The 20,752-nt window shown below is 42.9% G+C and overlaps 1 protein-coding gene across 6 annotated transcripts in view; it reads left to right on the top strand.

The window, feature by feature from the left end:
* The window catches only part of EVL (Enah/Vasp-like), a 144,775-nt gene that overhangs the window by 26,501 nt on the left and 97,522 nt on the right, over positions 1-20,752 (top strand). For 2 of the 6 annotated variants that reach the window (XM_063159972.1, XM_063159965.1), the window contains exon 1: positions 107-310. The exons of 2 other annotated variants lie outside the window; for them this stretch is intronic. In XM_063159972.1, the coding sequence (XP_063016042.1) occupies positions 288-310 (23 nt within the window). In that variant the 5' untranslated portion in view covers positions 107-287. Of the gene's footprint in view, positions 1-104; positions 311-20,752 lie in introns of those variants that run through there. 2 more of the 6 variants (XM_063159971.1, XM_063159969.1) reach the window with 2 other exon arrangements.

The raw sequence follows: 20,752 nt of genomic DNA, 5'->3' as shown, positions 1-20,752 counted from the left end.
CTCGAATAATGAAGATATCAGCCTGTATTCTTGGAGTATACTGCATTAATCAGACTTGCAGGAATGATCACATGGTACTCTATCGCCTTTTCCTGTTAGCTGCTGCTTGTCAGCAGCTGGCTGAGCTGTAGGCTGCAGGCCAGTATCTGCATACCCTTTCTCCTCAGAATATTCCAAATATACTCCCTCGTCATTATGCATTTTGCTGCAGTTTGACAAACTAAATGGTCCTCTGCACGTTAAGAAGATTATTTTCCATTTCAGAGCATTTGTGTAGTTGCTAGGCCATGTATGCATTTGAAGAATTCAGGTAGGCTCTCTGTTTTATACATCAGTGTGCTCGGTTTTTGTTCTCACAAGGTTTTTGCTGTGTAATGTCAGTCAGCTCTACAGTTAGCTCTTCAATGTGCAGATTTTTATTGTGTTTTATAATCTCTGCCCTGTGCATGGGGAGAAGTGCTTGGAGGGTTCGTTGCAGGTAACGGGAGCTTAACTGCATGATGGAGTGCAAAGCTGGGTAATTGATGATATCTTGCACAAATTTCATGGCCATGCAGCCAGAGACAGCGAGTGCAGGGTAGTTATAAATATAAACCAGAAACTGTTCTCTTTGAAAGGGTCTTTGCTATTTTTAGTTCTGGAGAATCTGACAGATGCTCCTTCAAGATAAAATACTGATGGTGATAGAGAAGAGAAAATTGATGCTTGGATTGTACATAGGATTATTTTTTATGCTGCTGCAGAGTATACATGTCTTTTTCATAACCTTGTAGGTGCAGAATTCCTTATGAATTACATTTAAAATAATATTATTGTTTTGTTTGTTGGGGTTGGTTTGTAGTTTGCAAACATTTGAACAACTGTGATTGTTAGAATATAAAATTAGCACTTTTTATTTGATATTGGTTCTCAGTATTGCCTCTGCCCCCTCTTCTCCATCCCCACCCCCAGTATAACTCCATCCTTATGCAAGTATTGAGGTCTATTAAAACCCCAACAGATATTTGAAGACATGAAACAGAATTTCTGCCCTCACTAACGGACAATTATTTTCCTATGCAGTTTGGGACTTGAAAAAATTCTGGTCAGTACTTGTGGGGTAGGGAGTGTCTCACTTTTTGTAAAAAAATGTTTTGTTTAATGTGTTCAGTTATTGTAACTTGTGTTATACAATTGTCCAGATAAAATGGTGACAATGTTGAAACAGCACTAGGCATCACCCTGTGATATGTTTGTCTGCATATTGTTATAATAATGTATCTTTAAAATATCTTTCCTTTTGAGTCAAAAAAATTGATTGTTTGACTAAGCATGTAACTAGAGGAGATGATGGATTCTCTTTCTATACACAATGAACATTCTTTATCAAATACTTTAAAATTAAACTTTCTACCCTCAGATTAGATATTTTTTAACATTATTTCTGCCTTTTGTTAGGCAAATATATTGGCAATTCCTACTATTTTGTGACTTGCTGCTCAGTTCTGTGTGTGAATGGTGGCAAAAGCAGGTACAGGACACCCCCACTCCCCAAAATGTTCTGATTCCAGCTGCAAGGGCTGAGGAGATCCAGGCTGACTGTGTGTATTCCTCCTGTTGTGAAATGCAGCATGAATGCTGTCTGAGGGGAAAGATTTTACTGGAAGACTAGATAATGCTGTGTAACTGCTGTTGTCAGGGCTGTCAGGAGATGCTTGGAATCTTGACATTGCTGATTGTTGGCAGTAAATTAAGGTGCAAATGGGCCCCAAACTTGCTGTGCCACTTACTGTGCCCGCAGAGTTGTTTGTTTTCTGCCAGTTTGCTGGGTCCTATTCTTAATTGATTGAAATTCTCAATAAATCTACAATGAGAAAAAAAAAAAAAAAAAGGATGTTTTTAAAATTCTGCTTTTAAAGCCTTAGCTGTCTTTCAGTGGCTTTCCTAGACATCTTGGGCCAGAGGGACACCTAGTTTTATGGCAGGAATGGCCAAATGCTGATTACACACCCATTAGGCTTATTAAATTATGTGTCATCCTCTCTTAGACTTGATTTGAAAATAGTATTAACATTTGATGTGCAGACTGCTAGACATTTTCTTTTAAATTTTGCACTGGTAGGGTTGGTGTTTCTGTATAGCAACATTTAAATGACATTTGTTTTATTAGGAATTTCCATGGAGTTTGGTTGAGGTTGCATCTGCATGTTGATGGGTTTTTTTAATGGTGTGATTATTCTTGTGCCTGTGGCTATTTTAGATTTTGATGGCATCAAAACAAATCTTGCAAGATAAAGATTAGAAGGAGGTTTAGTTGGGCAGTGGGGTGGGAGCCTCCCTGCCATGGGCTCCTGGAAGCAGAGTGGCTGTAGCAGCAGAGGGCACTCTGCCCCAAGGGCCCCAGCTCTCTTTTAAACATCCCTGTCCTCCATGTGCACAAAACACGGGCTTGCACTCATCTCCCACCTTGGCTTTCCCCTGAAGGGGATGCTCATGTGTGTGTGTGTGCTGCAGCAGGGCTGGTCCATCCCCCAGTGCAGCCACAGGCCTTGAGCACCCAATAAAGTGTCCCCAGAATGGGTGATCCCAGCAGTGCCTGCTCATGCAGATCTCTCCTGGGGATCCCATCACTGCCTACTCCCATCCTGGGCATCCCAGCAGTGCCTGCTCATGCAGATCTCTCCTGGGGATCCCATCTCCATCCTGGAGATCCCATCACTGCCTGTTCATGCAGACCTGTCCTGGGGATCCCATCACTGCCTGCTCATGCACATCTATCCCAGTGATCCCATCACTGCCTACTCCCATCCTGGGGATCCCAGCAGTGCCTGCTCCTGCACACCCATCCTGCTGATCCCATCACTGCCTGTTCGTGCAGACCAGTCCTGGGGATCCCATCTCCATCCTGGGGATCCCATCACTGCCTGCTCATGCACACCCACCCTGGGGATCCCATCAGTGCCTGCTCCCACCCTGGGGATCCCATCAGTGCCTGCTCATGCACACCCAACCATGACATCTCTCTGTGTTACTCTGCTCTTTTTTGTCTGTCTCCCCACTGGCCCTTCCAGACCTGCAGGACTCCCCAGCAGGGTGGTGCGGGCTGTGGCACCCTGAGCCTATGCCAAGAGGTATTCCTGCAATCAGGCCACCCAAGCTCCCCCCTGATTTCATTTTGATGCAGCCATCTTCACTTCCCTGGTGAAATGGTGCCAGGTTATTTTTGTGAAGTGTTAAGCAGCTGCTGGACCTCTCTGAAGAGTTGTCTCACTTAAAGACTGTAAGTGACTCTGGTGTATTGTTTGTGAAAAACTTATTTGTAAAGCCCTTTGGGATGAAATCTTTCCTGTGTGGTTACTGGCTGGATAAAGAGAGACTCAAGCCTCTGAAAAATAGGGAGTAAATCCATAGAATAATCTCACAGCTTCTTGTATCAGCCAAGCTTGGTTTATCTTCCTCTTGGAAAGAACCTAATATCCCCGGAAAAACTTTGCTTTTAAAGCAGGGTTAATGGAGCTAAGCCTCTTCTCAGTCCATATGGGCTGATGGGGTTGGTGATCTGTGGGTTGGGCCCATTTTATTGCTGATTCCTGCACTGTCTTTGTAAAACCCCAAAGCTCACACACGTTTGGGCTATAACTGGAGGCAGGATTGTCCATAAGCTGTGCTTTTATGACCACAGTGCTGTAAGATGACTCTGCACGTGAAGCCATCAGAGAGATGGTGCACCAGGCCACGAGCAGCACTCCTCATTTGGTATCTTCCACCCAGATTTAGCTCTCTAGTGGCAGAACACAAATGCATTTTCTTTTCTTTTGTTGCTATGCCTTTATCTTTCTGGGATGTTACTTGGTATTCTTCGCAGCGAGCTGGTGTCTGTCTATTTCTGCTACACCGCCCACCACAGCATCGCAGTATTTTTAACTACATCTCCTATTCCCCCATCCAAAGAGCACAACTGAGAATGCTACAGGAAGGAAGATGAGTCTCTCAAAAGAGAGAGCTGGCTCTGAGCAGAGGAACTGAAACCCACTGATGAATAGAAAGCAGAGCTCAGAGTGAACGTAGAGAATTTGGCTGCATGGGGAGCCTCTCACCTGCTGATCCCCAAAGCAGCAGCAGCAGTGGATGTCCTGTGGGAGCAGGTGATCCCTGATGGGGAGATGAAGGCATTGAGTTTATTGTACCCACAAGCATTTCATGGCTGAGTTTAGCTGCACAATGGGATCAGCACACAGGAATTGCGATGTTTAAGCTGCATTTGTTGCTGCCAAGCAAAAAAAAAAAAAAAAACAAACTGAATAAGCCAAATTAGTGAAGAATTTTGGTTTTAGCATGATTCTGCAAAAGTGAATTCTGGTGGCAGGTGCTCACCAATTGCCTGGTCTGACTTTGAGTGCAGTATTCTCCTCTCTCTGGTGACCAACAAAAGGACACAAGGAAATGGAGTGAAGCTGCATCAGGGGAAGTTCACACTGGACTTTAGGAAAACATTCTCCACTGAGAGGGTGGTGGATCACTGGAACAGTTCCCCAGGGAAGTGGTCACAGCACCAAACCTGTCAGAGTTCAAGGAGTGCCTGGACAATGCTCTTAGTCATATGGTTTAGTTCTTGGTAGTACTGCAAGGAGCAGGAAATTTGGCTCGGTGAGACTTATGGTTCCCTTCTAACATGAGGTGTTCTATGATTCTGTAATTTCACTGCTGACAGTTTAGGTATCTCCAGGGTACCTGGCATGTTTATTAAAGAACTGTATAAAGGACAAGCACGAGCATTTTGTAAAGATGGGTATTACAGTAAAAGGCATGTGACTTTTCCTTCTCCCTTCCCCAACAAAGGGATGAAAGGCTGGTGCTATGAAGGGATGCAGGCCTGTCTACAGTAGCTTTTCCTGCTGAAAATTCCTAAGAAGGCGGCCTTTTAAATAATCCAAATTTTCAGAAGTGACACTGAATAATGAAGTTTGGATAGCCAAGCAGCTTCCTAAAGCTGTAGGTGAGGTGCCAGCCAGCATGGCTTCACTGAGGGTGAATTGTCCCTGACAAATATGGAAACCTTCTCCAGTGAGGTTACAGTGTTGGTGGATAAGGGAGGAATGATTGTCATCATCTGCCTGGATTTGTGCCAAATGTTTGACACCGTCCTGCACAACACCCTTGACTCTAAACTGGAGAGACAACTGAGAGATGGACAACTTGAGGGTTGAGAAATTGGCTGGATGGTGACACTCAAAGAGCTGTGGTCAACAGCTTGATGTGAGAGTGGACACCAGTGCTGAGTGATGTGTGGTGCTCTCAGAGGCCAGTGTTGGAATTGGCACTGTTCCACATTTGTTGGCAGCATGGGCAGTGGGATTGAGCACACCCTCAGAGGGTTGGCCAATGACACCAAGCTGTGTGGTGCAGACAGCACACTGGAGGGAAGGTACCTTGACACACTCCAGAACTGGGTCCATGTGGACCTCATGAAGGTCAGCAAGGCCAAATGCAAGGTCCTGCACCTGGTTCAGGGCACTCCCAAGAATATGGAAGGTTTCCATGGCAGGGAGGTTGGAACTAGATGATCTTTAAGGTCCCTTCCAACTGAAACCATTCTATGACTCTATGACAACAGAAAAGGATTCCTGTTCCTTGCTGCAAAAAATTATACTATTGATGAATAAGAAGCATCAGAAGAGTTGCCAAAAGACTATTAGAAGTTGCTACAGGTGTTATAGATGTGTAATGGGAATGCAGCACTACAGGAAGTGGAACACATTGTTGTTCCAAGTTGGTGACTCTGACCCTCCAGGTTAGATGGAGCAGCTAGTGAAAACCACACCAAATGGTGGAGTTAATATTTTCTGACAAGAGGGGAAAAATGTGAGGAGTAATTGTTTCTGAGTTCAAAGGGTGTTAAATGAAAGGGAGAAAGAAGGTTTAAAAAGGAGAATATTCAAGAATGGTATCTTGGCAGACCATAATTAGTTGCAGGATTTTCTGACCTGCATAGCTGAACTCTCCAATTGTATATCATCTTCAAAATATCCTGTAGGTGCTTAATAAATAACCACAAATATGTGAGCCTGGAAGCTGCTGGCTGGCCAAGTCTCTGCTTGCTCAGTGCTTTCTCTGCCACAGAGTGTCCACCAGTGAACCACCAGCTGCTCATGTTCCTCCCTTCTGTCTTCACATGGATACACACAATTTCACAGAATCATGGAATGGTTTGGGCTCAAGGGACCTTAAAGACCAACTAGTTCCAACCCCCAGCCTTGGGCAAGGACACCTCCCTCTAGACCAGGTTACTCAAAACAACATCCAACCTGGCCCTGAGCACTTCCAGGGATGGGGCAGCCACAGCTTCTCTGGGCAGCCTGTGCCAGGGCCTCACCACCCTCACAGTACAGGATTTCTTCCTGATACCTGATCCAAACATCCCTTCTTTTGGTCTGAAGCCCTTCCCCCTTGTCCTATCACTCCATGCCCTTGTAGAAAGACCCTCTCCCTGCTCCTTGCAGCCTCTTAAGTTCTGGAAGGTGCTGTAAGGTTTCCTCAGAGACTTCTCTTCTCCAGGCTGAGCAACCCCAGTTCTCTCAGCCTGTCTTTGCAGGAGAGGTGCTCCAACTCTTGAATGATCTCCACGGCCTCCTCTGGACTCTCCCAAGAGTCTGATGTCCTTCTTATGCTGGGAGCCTCAGAGCTGAACATGAAATTTGCATTGTTGAGACAGAAGTTTTTGATTATCTGCAGGAATTGGCAAGTCTAGTGGTTCAATATTCAAATGTGAATATTCCATATAATGCATCTCATCAGAGAAAATGCAGAAGCCTGGGTGGCAAATTATGGTCCCAATGAGATCTATAATATCCTTTACATAATCTTTCACCCTTCAATTTGTGACTGAGAGACTAATTTTTTTTTTTTCAAAACCAAACTTGCTCTAAATTAAAAAAGGAGGAAAAGGAACTAGTTTTGCATTTTTCTTTTGCTGAAGGTGATTGCCTCAAATCTGCTCTTTGATTTTGGCAATTGATTTTAGATCCTTGGCTTTTGGACAGTTGTTATTTATCCACACAAGGCACATACCCTGAGGAAATGTTGCTTCCTTAAACAGCAGATTGAATCAAATGTTTTTGCTGACATATTTTTCCCTGTGACAACTGACACTGCAGTTGCCACATATTTCAGTGGTTTAGCACAGAGGCATTTGAAGAGAAGGAGAGAAATGCTTCTAAGAAAGTAATGCGAGAATGCTGTTGCTGGAAATGAAGATAAGCACACACCATTCTCATAGTGGCTATGTGGAAATATTTCTACTGAAGAGGAAAATAGGTAGAGACTCTTTGTTGGAGGTGGTGGAGTCAGGTTTGGCAAGATTTTAAGGGGCAAAAATTCTGATGCTTGGGCATATAATCTTATCCCAAATATAAATATGAAAGGAGACTTATCCTGAGATATTCATTGGATTGGAGGAGCTCCACTGTCTATGTAGGAGGTAATTTCCAGTCACAGTTTAATCAGAGTAAATTGTCTGTGGTGTGTGTATTTAGTGCCTTAAACAGGGGCAGTCTGTGGGAGCGTTCCCTTCTTTTCTCCTGTTGGACTGCAAACCCTACAGAGTCTCACTGGTGCCTAAGGCTTGGTTCAGCTACCTGAGATCTGCAGTGCACTTCATTTCCAAACCCAAGGAATTTCCTCTCTGTTCCCTTTGCCTTCTAGGCATGATAACCCGTTTTTGCATTTTTGCCTTGTCTCTCTGATCTCCAAAACATGTTTATCCCCTTCTCCCTTTTTTTAACTCTCTCTCTCTCTCATCTCCAAAAACGTGTTTAGCCCCCCCTCCCTTTTTAAACCAACCTTGTGGTAGTGTTTACAAACAAGAAGTGTCTGCTGTTGTTTAATGAGGATCCAGACACACTTTTTAGACCTGAAGGTAGTTATCAAGGCACATGGAAATTGATGTCAATCTTTAAAATTAAAACAAACACGAGTACAGATGGCTTCTTCAAATAACAGAATTTATGATCATTTTTAAATCCACCTGTGGGCATCCATTAGAGCAAGTCATTCTCAGTCCTGTGTTTTCTAAGCCTAAATATGAAGTCTATAAAGATTTGAAGTATTTCAGCTGAACTTTCATGGAAAACAGCTGCTGCCCACTGCTTCCTACCTGCAGTGCCTGCTCCATGGGGGTGGATGCTTGGTTTCAACATCCTGGTGTCTCCCAGAGATGCTCATTATCTCTGTCCCTGTCCATATTTTCAGCTACAGGACAGCATGGATATCCAAATTCCCTCTTGCCTTTTCTTGTGCAACAAGGCCAAATGGATAAAATTGCTCTTTTTGTTATTTCTGCTATTCATGAGGTAGGTACAGGATATGGGGGCTTCTTCCTATGATCCGTTCTAATCCTTGTGGTGTGAAGCCTCAGACTAACTTCCCATTAAATTTGTCCATGGGAGGGAAGGAGATAGGGAAAAGAACAGGCTGAAAAGAAATAAAAGGAGAAAAAAACAGGTAAAAATTTAGGGAAAGAGATGATTGAAACTTTTTTTTCAGACTGAAGGAGGGTTTTATATCAAAAGGCACATTCTTTCTTCAGACTCTAAAAATGTTTATAATAAAAGAAGTATTCCTGCCAGCTTTTCCTCCACAGACTGTCTTTGCTTCATGAGACAGCACTTTTTGATGCCATTTCATGTTGTTAACACTGTTCTGCCCAGCCATCACAGCTAAGCTGCTGTTTGCCAAGGAGCTGTTTCTTATAAAGTGATGTTAAAATGGAAGTAACAGATAAGACTCTTTTTGACATGCATTGCAAATTATTTGAGATCAAAGTCACATTCTTGTTTTAATTGGGGAATGGAAATCTAAGAACCATATTTCAAAAATGAATAAAAATGCATTTTACACGGATCAGATTTTCACAAGAGCATGTATTGGCTCTGATTATTGCAGGGAGGAGGACCAGCTGGATGCTATTTATGTAGAAAATTTGCCTTTGTCTTTAAGGGCTCACATAGATGTGGAATGTTTGAATTATTTGAAAGTTTCTGCTTGTTTTTCAGTGATGAAGAGTGTGGAAAATGTGATTCTGAGTTTGCCTGTGTGTGTTGCAGAATGAGGGGAGCAGGCATTTTGGCCCTAACACTGCTGTATGGTGCAGCTGGACTGGTCCTGTTGTGGTACTGGGACAATTGTGGTGCAAGAGAAGCAGCAAAGGATTTAGGAGTCCTGAGTACTAGTAATATAAAGGATGGGGGAAAACCCACCACCCCCACTTTCGGTAAAGGATCAATCTCAAAGCTTGAGGATGAGACTTCAAAGGCTGTACTGGCTTGTTAGGCAAGATTATTAGTACTAATAAGAGGTAATGCTCTCGTGCCAGTAGCTCCCCTATGGTAATTTTTAACTACTCCATATAACCAATGGCATTTTCAAAGCTCACTCAGACAGCACAAGCTCATTAAACAGAGATAGGCATTTATTTAAACTATTTATAAAGTTCAGTGTGTAAGGGAGAAGAAAGAAAACGTGTTATTAAAGAAAAGGTGAAAATGAAGTACCCAGAGGGTACAGCCCATGTAAGGTATCTCTGTAATTTGACATGAAAACTATGTCTGATTTACTGCAGAAAATCCTGACATTGCTGACCAAGATGAAACAATATCCTGCTTTTGAAGGTCGAAGTAAGAGAAAAATCAATCCTGAAATACAATGTGATTTCCTAGCATCAAGCCTTAGGAAGTGGAGGGGTTTGTTCAGAGGGACGCAGTACACTTGGCATCACCTCAGCTCCCACTGCAGTTCTGCTCCTTTCAGATACGATTTTCTCTCCCCAGAAAGGGTCACATCTGTGCCTGCAAGGGCACAGGCATTGGGTGTGGGTGTGAGCTCAGTCCTGCAGCTTCCCACACTCCTCCTGAGCTCCAGGCCCACTTGTGTGCTCTGGGTCTGCATCGGGATAACCTCGGCTGCCAAAGGCTGGGGATTTCAGCTGGCTGCTCCTGTGTGTGGGTGGGGGAAGGCAAGGGCCCAGACATGGACTGGTTTCCCTGTAGATGCAGAATTTGGCTCTTGAGGTCTGGAATGTGTTTTCCTTTACTTTTTTTGGTTTATTCTGTCTGAAGTATCTGAGGTTGGTCTGTCTGGCCTGGCAATGCTGAGGATGAGAGCCTGAGCTCTGCCTTGGTGTCACACACAGGGATTGACACCCTTGGGGTCCCACCAAACTCCAGGAGACTGATGCCATCTTACTTCTTGGGGCTTTGGCCCATCACCTTCCCCGGCATGTGTTGTGATCCAAGTACAGCCCTCAGCTGGCCATGCTTCACCAAATTAAAGTTTCTGGTGGTTTCTCAGAATTTCTGAGATTTTCAAATCTTTAAATACAAAATACAATTTGCATGCTTGTAAATTACATGTGTTTAAATAAAACAACTAATCTACAAACTGCTACATCTTGTAGTTGTTTCTCTGTACTCCAAAAGGATGATACCAAGCCTTTTGGTGGGTACCATGAATAGGAACTTGAATTTTAAGAATGCATTTTGAGATACATATCCTGATTTAGAGAGTCCATCTGGAAGAGAAGCTGTTGATAAAATCCAATGCAAGGGAAGCAAAACAATGCCCTCGTGTTTCTTCATAGGAAAAATGCACTCTGCTGCAGATTTGCACTTGTGGTTTAAGGTGATGATGAGCAGAAAGCATATTTCCAGGGCTTTCTTTGTGAGCAGATTACTTAAACCCAGATTCCTTCAGATGTCTGAGCTCAGTCATGGAAGCATTAAGAAAAAGAGTCAGCAACTTGACTAAGACTGCTCACTGAAACCTTTATTAAACTTTAAGGAAGGCAGTGAAGCAAGGACTAGATGTAGATGGGTGTGGAAAATAGCTGTGGGGACAGGTGTTGCTTGTCAGTTTTTATTTTACTTGGATGTTCAGGCGAGCCGAGGCAAGCGGGGACAGAGCTGCTGGGGAAGGGGGGCAGTGCAGGTGCACTGAGGCAGCTGGAACTGCCCCTCTCACTGCAGTCCCCTGAAATGTGCATCACAGATAGCCATCCATCCAGGAACTTGGGCTGGAGGAGCCAGCTGGGCTTCCTTAGCTGGTGTCCAGCATGCTGACTCTAGTCTGAAATCCCAAATCACTGTAAGTTCAAGGGGAGATAAATCTGACAGGGCAGTTGTGCTATGGAGCTGAGGATTTTTCTTTAATGCTGGGATTTAGTGCAGATGCTGCCAGGCATGGTGCCTCTGTGCCCATGCACATGGGGGGCTGTCCCCAGACCAGTTGTTAAAGGCAGAGAAATTGAGGTACAGAGTGTCCTAAATCCTGGGAGTGGCACTGATGAGTGAGATCCAAGCCCTGCTCTATGGCTCTCCCTCATCCAAGGATGCCTTCCCTCTGAAACATTTCTGTATGTATATATATATGTATACATTAACACACTGAGATAGTTCTGTATGTGTGTTTCTATTTGTTCTGTAAATTAAAGTTTGTATTATGTGAGCAATTTCCTTGAAATTTCCCTGCTGGGTTGTGAGCACAGAGGATGGAGACAATGACACTTTGTTTTGATTTCTAGCCCAAATTACTGTGTACAGTGATTCAAGTGTGGCTTCTAGACAGGACTTATTTATATCTGTCCATTAGATTTGGGAAAAGGCTGCATGTTTATTTACACTACTGCAATTCAAATCTATTTGTCTGCTACACTTAATGACAGAATGTGTGGGCTTTTATATATATGGAGAGAGCTATTTATATACAGACAAATTTAGGCAGAAAGCAATGAATGATTTTTTTTTTTCATTAGTACATGTTTTTAACAGGCAATAGGAAAAGGGAATTTGGTGATAAACCTGCAAAGTGTCAGATCAGAAGATACAAATCCCAGAGAAATAGGCCTGGGAATTATGACTGAGAAGGACTGTTCAAAGAAAAACACATGAAAATTAATAACAGCTGTTTTAAAGGTAAATATCAGAAAGATGCTGTCTTTGTAATGGTAATCACAATAGTGTTCATATAATAGTTAATAGTATCACTGTTTTGATGAGGAGCACAGAAATCCCAGAACACTTTAAAGATGTTCATCAAGTAACTCAGCGTTCTGGCAGAGATGTTAAAATTATCCCTACTTTGCTGTTAGTAGGAAAAGTAAGGTTAAATAAAATGCCAAAGGTCAGATTCCAGATTAATGTGGTGCTGGGAATAGGGAACAGGCTCAGACTCTTTCCACCCAAGGGCTTAATTCAAATGTTTGAAATGGAAAGACCTTGCCATGTTGGGAATTCACATTTGAGTTCACTCTTCAGAAAGCTTCTACTTGTGTCTTTTTTTTTCTGCAGTGGAAATTAGTCCCACTTTGAGCCATGAGAGGATTGGTAGTGCTGTGGATGCAGTTGTGCAGATGTCTGGGATGAGCTTCATTTCTCCTAACTCTGAATGTCTCCATCCAGGCTGGTCCCTGTGGGCTCCTTGTGTAATCAATGGAGAGAAAGAACTGCTGCTAACGTGATTCATCTGACCTGTTTTAGCCACCTACTTTGGGAGTAGATGAAACATGCTCTAGAAACACTTTTATTTCTTCTGATTTTAAGTGAGTCCAAATGAAGAGCTGACAATTAGAGTTTGTCTGGACTGGACAAGGTGAAGCAGAACTCAGAACTGAGTGTAAGCAGCTCTAATATTTTGTCTGGCTCAAACTGTGGCTTACCTTTAGGAGTTTATCTTTTTCATACTGGGGTTTTGTATGTGTCACTTTTCAGTTTATCTGCTTTACTCCAGCTTCTGGCCCATGTTTTAATGTCCATTAGATTTAACTGCAGTTTTGGAGTACAAACATGGGAATCCCCCAGGTACTGTCTTATTGACTTGGGTGAGACCACAGCTTTGAATTCAGTTTAGTGCTTGAATGCATCTCTTTATTCCAGGAAATGGAGCAAATAAACTCCCTTGTAAAACATGATGTTAGTCAAGACAGAACTTGACTCCTGATTGGGGTACAAGCGCCTCTTCCAACAATATCACCTATTGCCCTCTTATAGAGAGAATGTTAGAGGTTCAGTTCATTGTTATCCTGATTCTTACCACATTCCCTGAGATGTCCTTTTTCTTTCAGTTTACTTTAAATTCTCCTTGGAATATATTTGGAATGCAGTGCCTGTGATGCTTACACAGCCATCTGAAGACCACTTCTATAGGGGTACCCACAGCACTACTGCATTAGGTTAATGTGCTCCTGTGTATCCATGCAGGCTGTCTATAAAATCCCTCTCTCTGTGTTAAGGTGTTTGATGTGTTCTGTGATTTTGTTGTGCTTTGGCTTGATTATGTATATATAATAGCACTGAAACCACTGAAATTCTGTGCTGTCATGAAGCTTTCCAAGGGAAAGATGTATTTAGAAGTCCAAAGACTTCTGTACCTGGATAGTAAAACCCATCCAGATGAGGAAAACTGAGAATAGCTTCATGTTCTACCTGTCTGCCCTTTGGGATGCTGGAGAAGTTGTGGAGAGAATTGCAGGGGATTTCAAAAGGTTCCTGGTGTATTAAATACCTGAAACACAAAAGCAGATATGTCAAAGTGTATCTGATCTTCTCCTGGTGTGTGACTTACACTGACAGTGTAACTTTTGTCATCTCATTTGGGTGTTACAATCTTTATGCTTTGAATCAATTAGCTAATGAAGCTGGGATAGCTGACATTTGCCTTGTTTTTATGAAGTGCTTTGTTTTAAATGTCATCCTAGACCAGCCTGCTTTCACTGGTGCAGTAGTTTGCAAACACTAAAAAGGAAATTCCTTTCAAGAAATAATCCCTGTGCTCCTGTTTACATGAGTTGTCAAAGCCTCAAACTGTTGTGTTTTTTGTAGAGTAGCTGGGGATGTTCTCCATGCAGTACTACTTTATTCCTGCACTAAATCTGGTTTATAATTCATTAACCATTGAAATAACAAGAAATTAGGATGGACCTTAAACATGGTTCATGCTTTCTGAAAACTTGGGCAGATGTGGCCATTGTATCCAATTTTAAATCCTTTGTCACAAGGATAACTGATGACTTTTTGTTTTAAAAGCTGAGCTCTGGGACAAGAAATCCCATATCCCTTCTTACCCCTGACTAAGCTTTTGCATCTCACTGCTCTGAGAGATACAGCTGTGCACTGAAAAGTGCACATGAATATCTGAGCTAACAGTTATTCCAACCAAGCCTGTGTTGAACTAAAGGCTACAATTATCTGCATGGCCCAGGAGCTGATCCCTTCTTCCCTGGTATTGCCAGCTGCAGAGTGACTGAACCTTTGGGTTTCCTAGGGCATGCTTCTAAATGTCTTAGCAACTATTAAAATGCATATATAAATAATGTTAAATCTTCCAGTGATAACATCTTTATTGCAATTATAAGGAGGCAGTTGCTGTTCCTTTAGTAAGAGGGGTTTGAGTTTTGGTTTTTTGTTTAACTTGGCAGTGAATTGATACTTCTCTCCTTGCCAACTGTGTCACATGAGACAATGAACTTCACAGTGAAATCTGACTATAATAAAACACATAATCTGTTTCACTTAGTTTTAAAGAAGGCAGTTGTTTAAAGCAGCTGGTGAAGTACACAGATGTTCTGGTTGAGGGCAATCCAATATTGAAATGGCATAATGTGGCAACAAACTCACATTTTAAAATGAATGGCTGACAAAAGAAATATTTAGTTAAGCACCCTACCCTTAATTATAGTGGCAGATATTTTTCATCTTGGAAGAGTGTTCAAAAGGTGCTGAACACCCCAGCCTTCTTTGTGCAGAAAATGCTGTGTTGCAGTTCCTTAAGACAGAAAAAATGCATTCACTGATTTGCTGGACCCAATTCCACTCTGTGAGTTTGCTGCCTGAGTCTGCAAGTGAAATGACAGTGGCTGTGCAAAGAGGCTTCACTCATTTACAGACACAAGTGCTGTGAAGCCATATAAGAAAGGAAAGCTGCAGTAAGATTCTTGTGTCAGGGTCCTGCTCCTCTACAGGGACCAGCAGAGTTGAATTTTTAAGCTGGATGGAGAGCAGCTGCCTCAGTGAGTTTCCTTGTGGAGGCATTTTGATCATAATATTTTACTCATCTCTGTGAATGCCTGCCCAGTGAAGCATGGAAGTGTTGGGCTTTCTCTCCCCGCTGCAGAGGAGGAGGTCAACTTATGCAATTTCCTTGCACTTCATTTCTTTGAATTTGCACAGCTGCCCTCTCGGGACTGCAAAGTCCCTGGCCCAAGGGCCTGCCACTTTTGGAAGCTTCTAAATGTCAGGTCTAATCTCAGTTTTCATTTTAAAAAATCCAAAGTTCCTTGACTTTTTGCTTGCAGAGAAAATGGAGCTATTCCTAGTCAGTCAAATCTTGGTGCCATTGTATTTCTGGGTATAAGGTGGGAGACAGAATGAGATGTGACTATTGCATTTTCCTGCAATAAAATGAGGCATGGTGCCTTCAATTACACCAATTAAATCAATTACATAGTAACTTTCCTCATTATCGTAAGGGCCCTGCTTTACACAGGCCTGTTTTCTAGTGCAGCCTCCAGCACCAGAAGCTCTTCACAGCCCACCCTGGCCAGGCAAAGACCAGGGCAGTTCTGCATTGCCTGGTTCCCAAGGTGGGAGCTCATCACAGAAGACACCCAAGAGCCTGAGGGGAGAGGGTGTATCAGGGATTTTCTCATTCCCTCTTCTGTCTGCCCAATTTGAAGCCATTTACTGAAATAAAGCTGCAGTAGTCTAGCCTGGAATAGAAGGTAGGTAGGTAAGTGATATAAAAACTATAGTCTATGACTGAAAGTACATTTTATATCCTTCCCTTAGCTGCTCAAACTTCCAGTTCAACAGTTTTAGCCCCAGGGTTGTAATTTCTGCCTCCCTTCCCTGCCCATCAGCTCTATCATTGACTTGAAGCGTTAGTCAGACCTGCAGCTGTCAGGGGGCTGGCAGTGGTTGCCTGTGCATCAGTGGCTGTTGTCTGATGCTTCTGGCAGCAGGGCTGGTGCAGAGACTGTGAGGCTCACCTGCTCAGATAGCACCTGACCAAGCTGAGCCTCGTGTCTGTGTTGGCATGATGCCAGTTCATTAGTGCCATGATAATTTTGGCTGAGTTGCACTCACAGAACTGGAAGTCACATTTCTTGTTTGCAGGAAGGGAGTGGTGTTTGTCCTTCTGCCATCCTTGTCCGTGAAACAATTTGTCTTTCCTGTACCAACACGCATCACCCAGTGCTGTGTTGATTAACTGCTTACATTTTCTGGAATTCATCATCACAGGAACCTCCTGTGTCTCAGAGTGCTGGAACCCTGCTGCCTGCTTGCATGGTCTTGGAGGCACTGATAAGGAGAGCCTTGTTCTGGCAGTGTTGTGTCTTCCCAGCCTTTAGAGGCCATGAGGCATGTGTGGCATGCAGGAGCTCTTCTCTGAGCTGGGAGGGTGAAGGTAGAAAGTATTGAGCTCAGCAGCTTCACCATTTCAGTGCAGAGCACTGTCAGATTTATTCTCATTCCCAGCTCTGTTACAGAGACCCAGAGTTAGAATGGGCTTCAGAAAGATGGTGGGGTGTGGTGGATGGATTGGGAGCAGGGTCTGGGAACACCTGGGTTTCTCCCTAGGCTTGTGCTAACACTGGGGTGTCTTGGGCAAAAAGATTCACTGTCTAAAAAATGGGGATAGGTAGACTCCTGGAATATAAAGCTACTAAGGTTGCAACACTCTTCTTTTGGAAACAGCTTCTACTCAGGTGTTTTTTCCTTTCAATGACCCCTCCTGGACAAAGTTATATTTGTATTTCCATGTCACACTGTTTTATAATGTGACTTCCCAGTCTGTGGCAGGAGTTGAGGATGTCCAGGCTTTAACACATTCATTCAGATTTAACTACCTTTTCAGGAAAATATTTAGAAGTACCTTCTCCATATAAGAGTTTTTCTATTGCTGAAAATGAATGTGCTGCCTTGGGGCAAATGAGTATCTTCTTATTGCTCATAACATGGTTACTTTAAATCTCCTGCTTTTATTGAGAAAATTATCATCCTTGCTGAGGATCCCTTGCTGAGGATCCCTCCATTAGTCTCTCAGGAAGGCAGTTCGTAGAGATGTGGATGAGTCATGTGAAGCCTTGTGTCTCTTAGTGCATGTTTGCAAACCTAATTTTAGTCAGTCTACTCCATTCCACTCTGCCAAAATTAGATAACATTGTTACAGCTATGCAAGTGTTTAAATCAAAAAGATTCTCCTGATAAATATAATTAGGAAAAGCCATTCTCTTTAGCTGTATTTAGCTGTATTCAGTCATGGATCACAAATACATCCATCTTTTTTTTCCTACAAAGTACCTAAATTTTGGGTTTTAAGGCTGCTCTCAGACCCACTGGCTTCAGCAGGCTTTGTGTCACATCCTTAATTATCACACACTCAAATGTGTGCCTGACATTTCCTGTGCATCTTTGTGCTTGAAAGTGATTGTTACCACTACAGTGTTCTGCCTGCAAATGCTCTCATGAGGCACAGCAACAGTTTAAATAAAGATTTCTTGACTTGCCAGGAAATTGTCCTGTTTACTGTTAATTTTTGTGATGTCACACTCTATCTGCTGGATTTGTATTTGAATCTCACCCTTTTGCGCTTGGGAAGCAGGGGATCTGACAGAAAGGTGTTTTTATGGTCACAAACTGAAGTCAACAGGGAATGGGACAGGAGCAGAACCTGATACGAAATATCAACAGAACACATCCAAAGAGGAAGAAAGAAACTGATAGTGTTTGTAAATTGACTCCTAAATGCTCCATCTGATGCCACTGCAACAGGCTTCTAGCAGCATTTGTTACTTCTGATTAGATTTGTTAGATGTACTAGATGACAACAGTCTATTTAAACATCCGTTAATACTCTTGTTCTAGCATGTTTTGGAGTCCTATGGGTATTATATTTGGAATTGTGGGGACACACAAGAAGCTTTTATTCTTTCTTCCTGGTACTTTTGTTCTGATTCTATGGCACTTTGCTCCTGAGATCTCTTTGGCTTTTTGTCTAAAGAGGACCAGACGTGGAATCTCTGGACTTGTATTTCTCTCCAATTGCTTATGTTGGAGGAATGAGCTTAAGTCACAAAATCTCCTTTGCAAGATGAGATTTCTTGTCCTTTCCTTTCCTCCCAAACACATCATCTGTGTGCCAGCAGGGGTTATCTCAGAGAGAGGTGTGCTGCTGCCTGTGGAAGAGGTGGCTAGCTCCAAACCAAGTGGGTGAATGCAGTGGTTAAAGAGAAGAACGAGGGCTGGCCTGTCCCCTTGTGTGCAGCCTGCGTGGGGAACAAGTGACTCATGCCCTGGACAGCATGTTACAGGCCTCTCACAGCTTGGGATCCCACAGCTGCAGCTGATGTGTGACCAGTCATCCAGCATGGCTGGAGTGTGGGGCTGTGGAGCAGGAAAATTGCTGGGATGTGGTCCAGAAGGAGACTACTGCACTGGAAAATGTCCTAAAAATATAATTTTTAGCAAGATCTTTATGCCAAAGAGCAGCATCTTATCTCACAGTCATGAGTGAATGTGGGATTTTATCCTCTGGGATAAAAAGGGGCTGGGGAGGGGAGATTGAAATATCTCCATCTTGGCCTTATTGATCCTTCAGACTTCTCTTATCCTGTGGGTTTTTCCCTTTCCCTCTGCTGCCAGTGTCCTGCTATGTGCTGAGGGAGGGCAGAGCCCTTGCTTGCATTGCATCTGTTTTCTGGGTGAACAGATTCACTGCTGTTGACAGCAGCCCACCAGCTCCTCAGCCTGCTGCAGTTCCTTTTGAATAAACAAAGCATATTTTGGTGGTGTGCAATGCTTGGCCATGGCAGCAGAGAGCCCTAGCAGGTGTCTTGAAGGCCTCTAGAGATGAGACAACAATCCCCAAGCAGAACATGCAGTGGGCTGGCTGCTTAGCTGATGGAAGCTGGCCAGCCTCCACTGGATTTCACCCAGGACAACTAGATTAACACAACGCCAAAAAAACCCCACTTGTTTTCTTTCTAACCAGCAATGTCCCCTTCTCTTCTGTCTCTCAGCAATCTGTCCCCTCATCTTTCCCCAACTTTCTTTTTCTGATCTTTTCCCTCCTTCCTCCTGCCACAAGGATCAGAAGTACAAACACACCATTTGCTAGTCTGAAGTAACCCCAGAACAATTTGCCTTCTTGCCACAATCTTAGATACTGGAATGTCTTAGATATTCCAGGAAGCAAATGCTGCCTTTGTTTTTGAAAAAGACTGGTGGGGAACTTGCAAGAGGCAGGTGAACTCCTGTGGCACACAGGGACAGCAGCACCGTGCTGTGGTATTTGCTGGGTCCCCGGGATGAAGGAGGATCTGACTCTATGTTCTTAGAAGGCTAATTTATTATTTTGTGGTCTATATTATATTAAATAATGCTATGCTAAAACTATACTAAAGAATAGAGAAAGGATACTTACAGAAGGTTTAAGATACTAATCAAAAACTCGTGACCTCTTCCAGAGTCCTGACACAGCTGGACAGTGACTGGTCATTAAGTTAAAACAATTCACATGTTGAATAAAATATCTCCAACCACATTCCAAAGCAGCAAAACACAGAAGAAGCAAACAGATAATTATTGTGTTCATTTTTCTCTGAGGCTTCTTAGCTTCCCAGGAGAAGAAATCCCGGCAAAGGGATTTTTCCAGACAATGTGACAGTGACACTGTGCTGGCACCAGTCAGTTGTTTGGAAGTGTTGGGATGGCACTGTGGGAGTGAGCCTGTGATTCAGGATCCCCCAGCGTGTGACGCTGGGAAGAGCTTGGAAAGCACAAGACCCTGGTGCAGCACATTGCCAGGTCTCATTCCTGCCCTGCATGCTGGCTGGGCATTGCCTTTTGGTGGTGAAACTCCATCTTCAAATCCTACTGAAGGAACCTCAGTGTTATTCCAGGTGGTTATTGCTAGAGGGGACTGAACAATCTTGCCTGTCCAGCAAGAGTATTTGAGTCTGTTTAGATGGGAGGGTATCACCTGTCTAGCATTGACTGTGTTAAGAAATAAAAAGAAAAATCTTTATTTTGAGGGTTTGTTATGATTGGATAAAAAAAAACGAGCAGTTAAAGAAGACAAATGGGAAACAGAAAAGGTAATGGAGTTAACGAGATTAAAAATTGATCTTGAATAGTGTGAATTAAATGATTTGTATTTATCCTGATGTCTCTGTTAGTGGGACATTATTAATGACATGCTCAGAAGGTGTGGTTAAAATGAGGACTTTTTTTTTAAAAAAAAGGGTCTGAATTATGAAACACAGCAGCAAAAACAGATGTTGGAAAAATTGGAGGCCAAGAAAGTCATTAATAGACTATTTTCTGCCTTCAATGAATATGAATATCTGATCATTATTCTGAGCACCACTTGGAAAAGGTGGGAGATGTGAGAGATTTATCCTTGAAGTCTTGCTGAGATACTTCTATAGCTACATGTAGCTATACTTCTATAGCTAGATGCTGAGATACTTCTATAGCTACAGGTTAATGTATGGCTGAGCAGCCTTCAGAGACTGGGAGAAAGTTCTACTTGATTAGAAGCAGCGTCAGGTGGAAAATCGTGGATGAAATCAGAAATCAGTGTCTTCGTTGTGAATTATGGATGAAGGTTTTTCAAAATTTGCAGATTGAATAGAATGAACATAAAGTTTTGGGGGTTGTTTTCTCTCCCCCTCCATGTTCTAATTATGAATAAAAAAATCAACCTGGTACCATTAAAGCTGTGG

The sequence above is a fragment of the Melospiza melodia genome, chromosome 6, assembly GCF_035770615.1.
Source record: "Melospiza melodia melodia isolate bMelMel2 chromosome 6, bMelMel2.pri, whole genome shotgun sequence".
NCBI classification, from domain to species: Eukaryota; Metazoa; Chordata; class Aves; order Passeriformes; family Passerellidae; genus Melospiza; species Melospiza melodia.
Note: the sequence above shows the minus strand (reverse complement) of the source record. Positions and strands in the feature narration are given on the sequence as shown.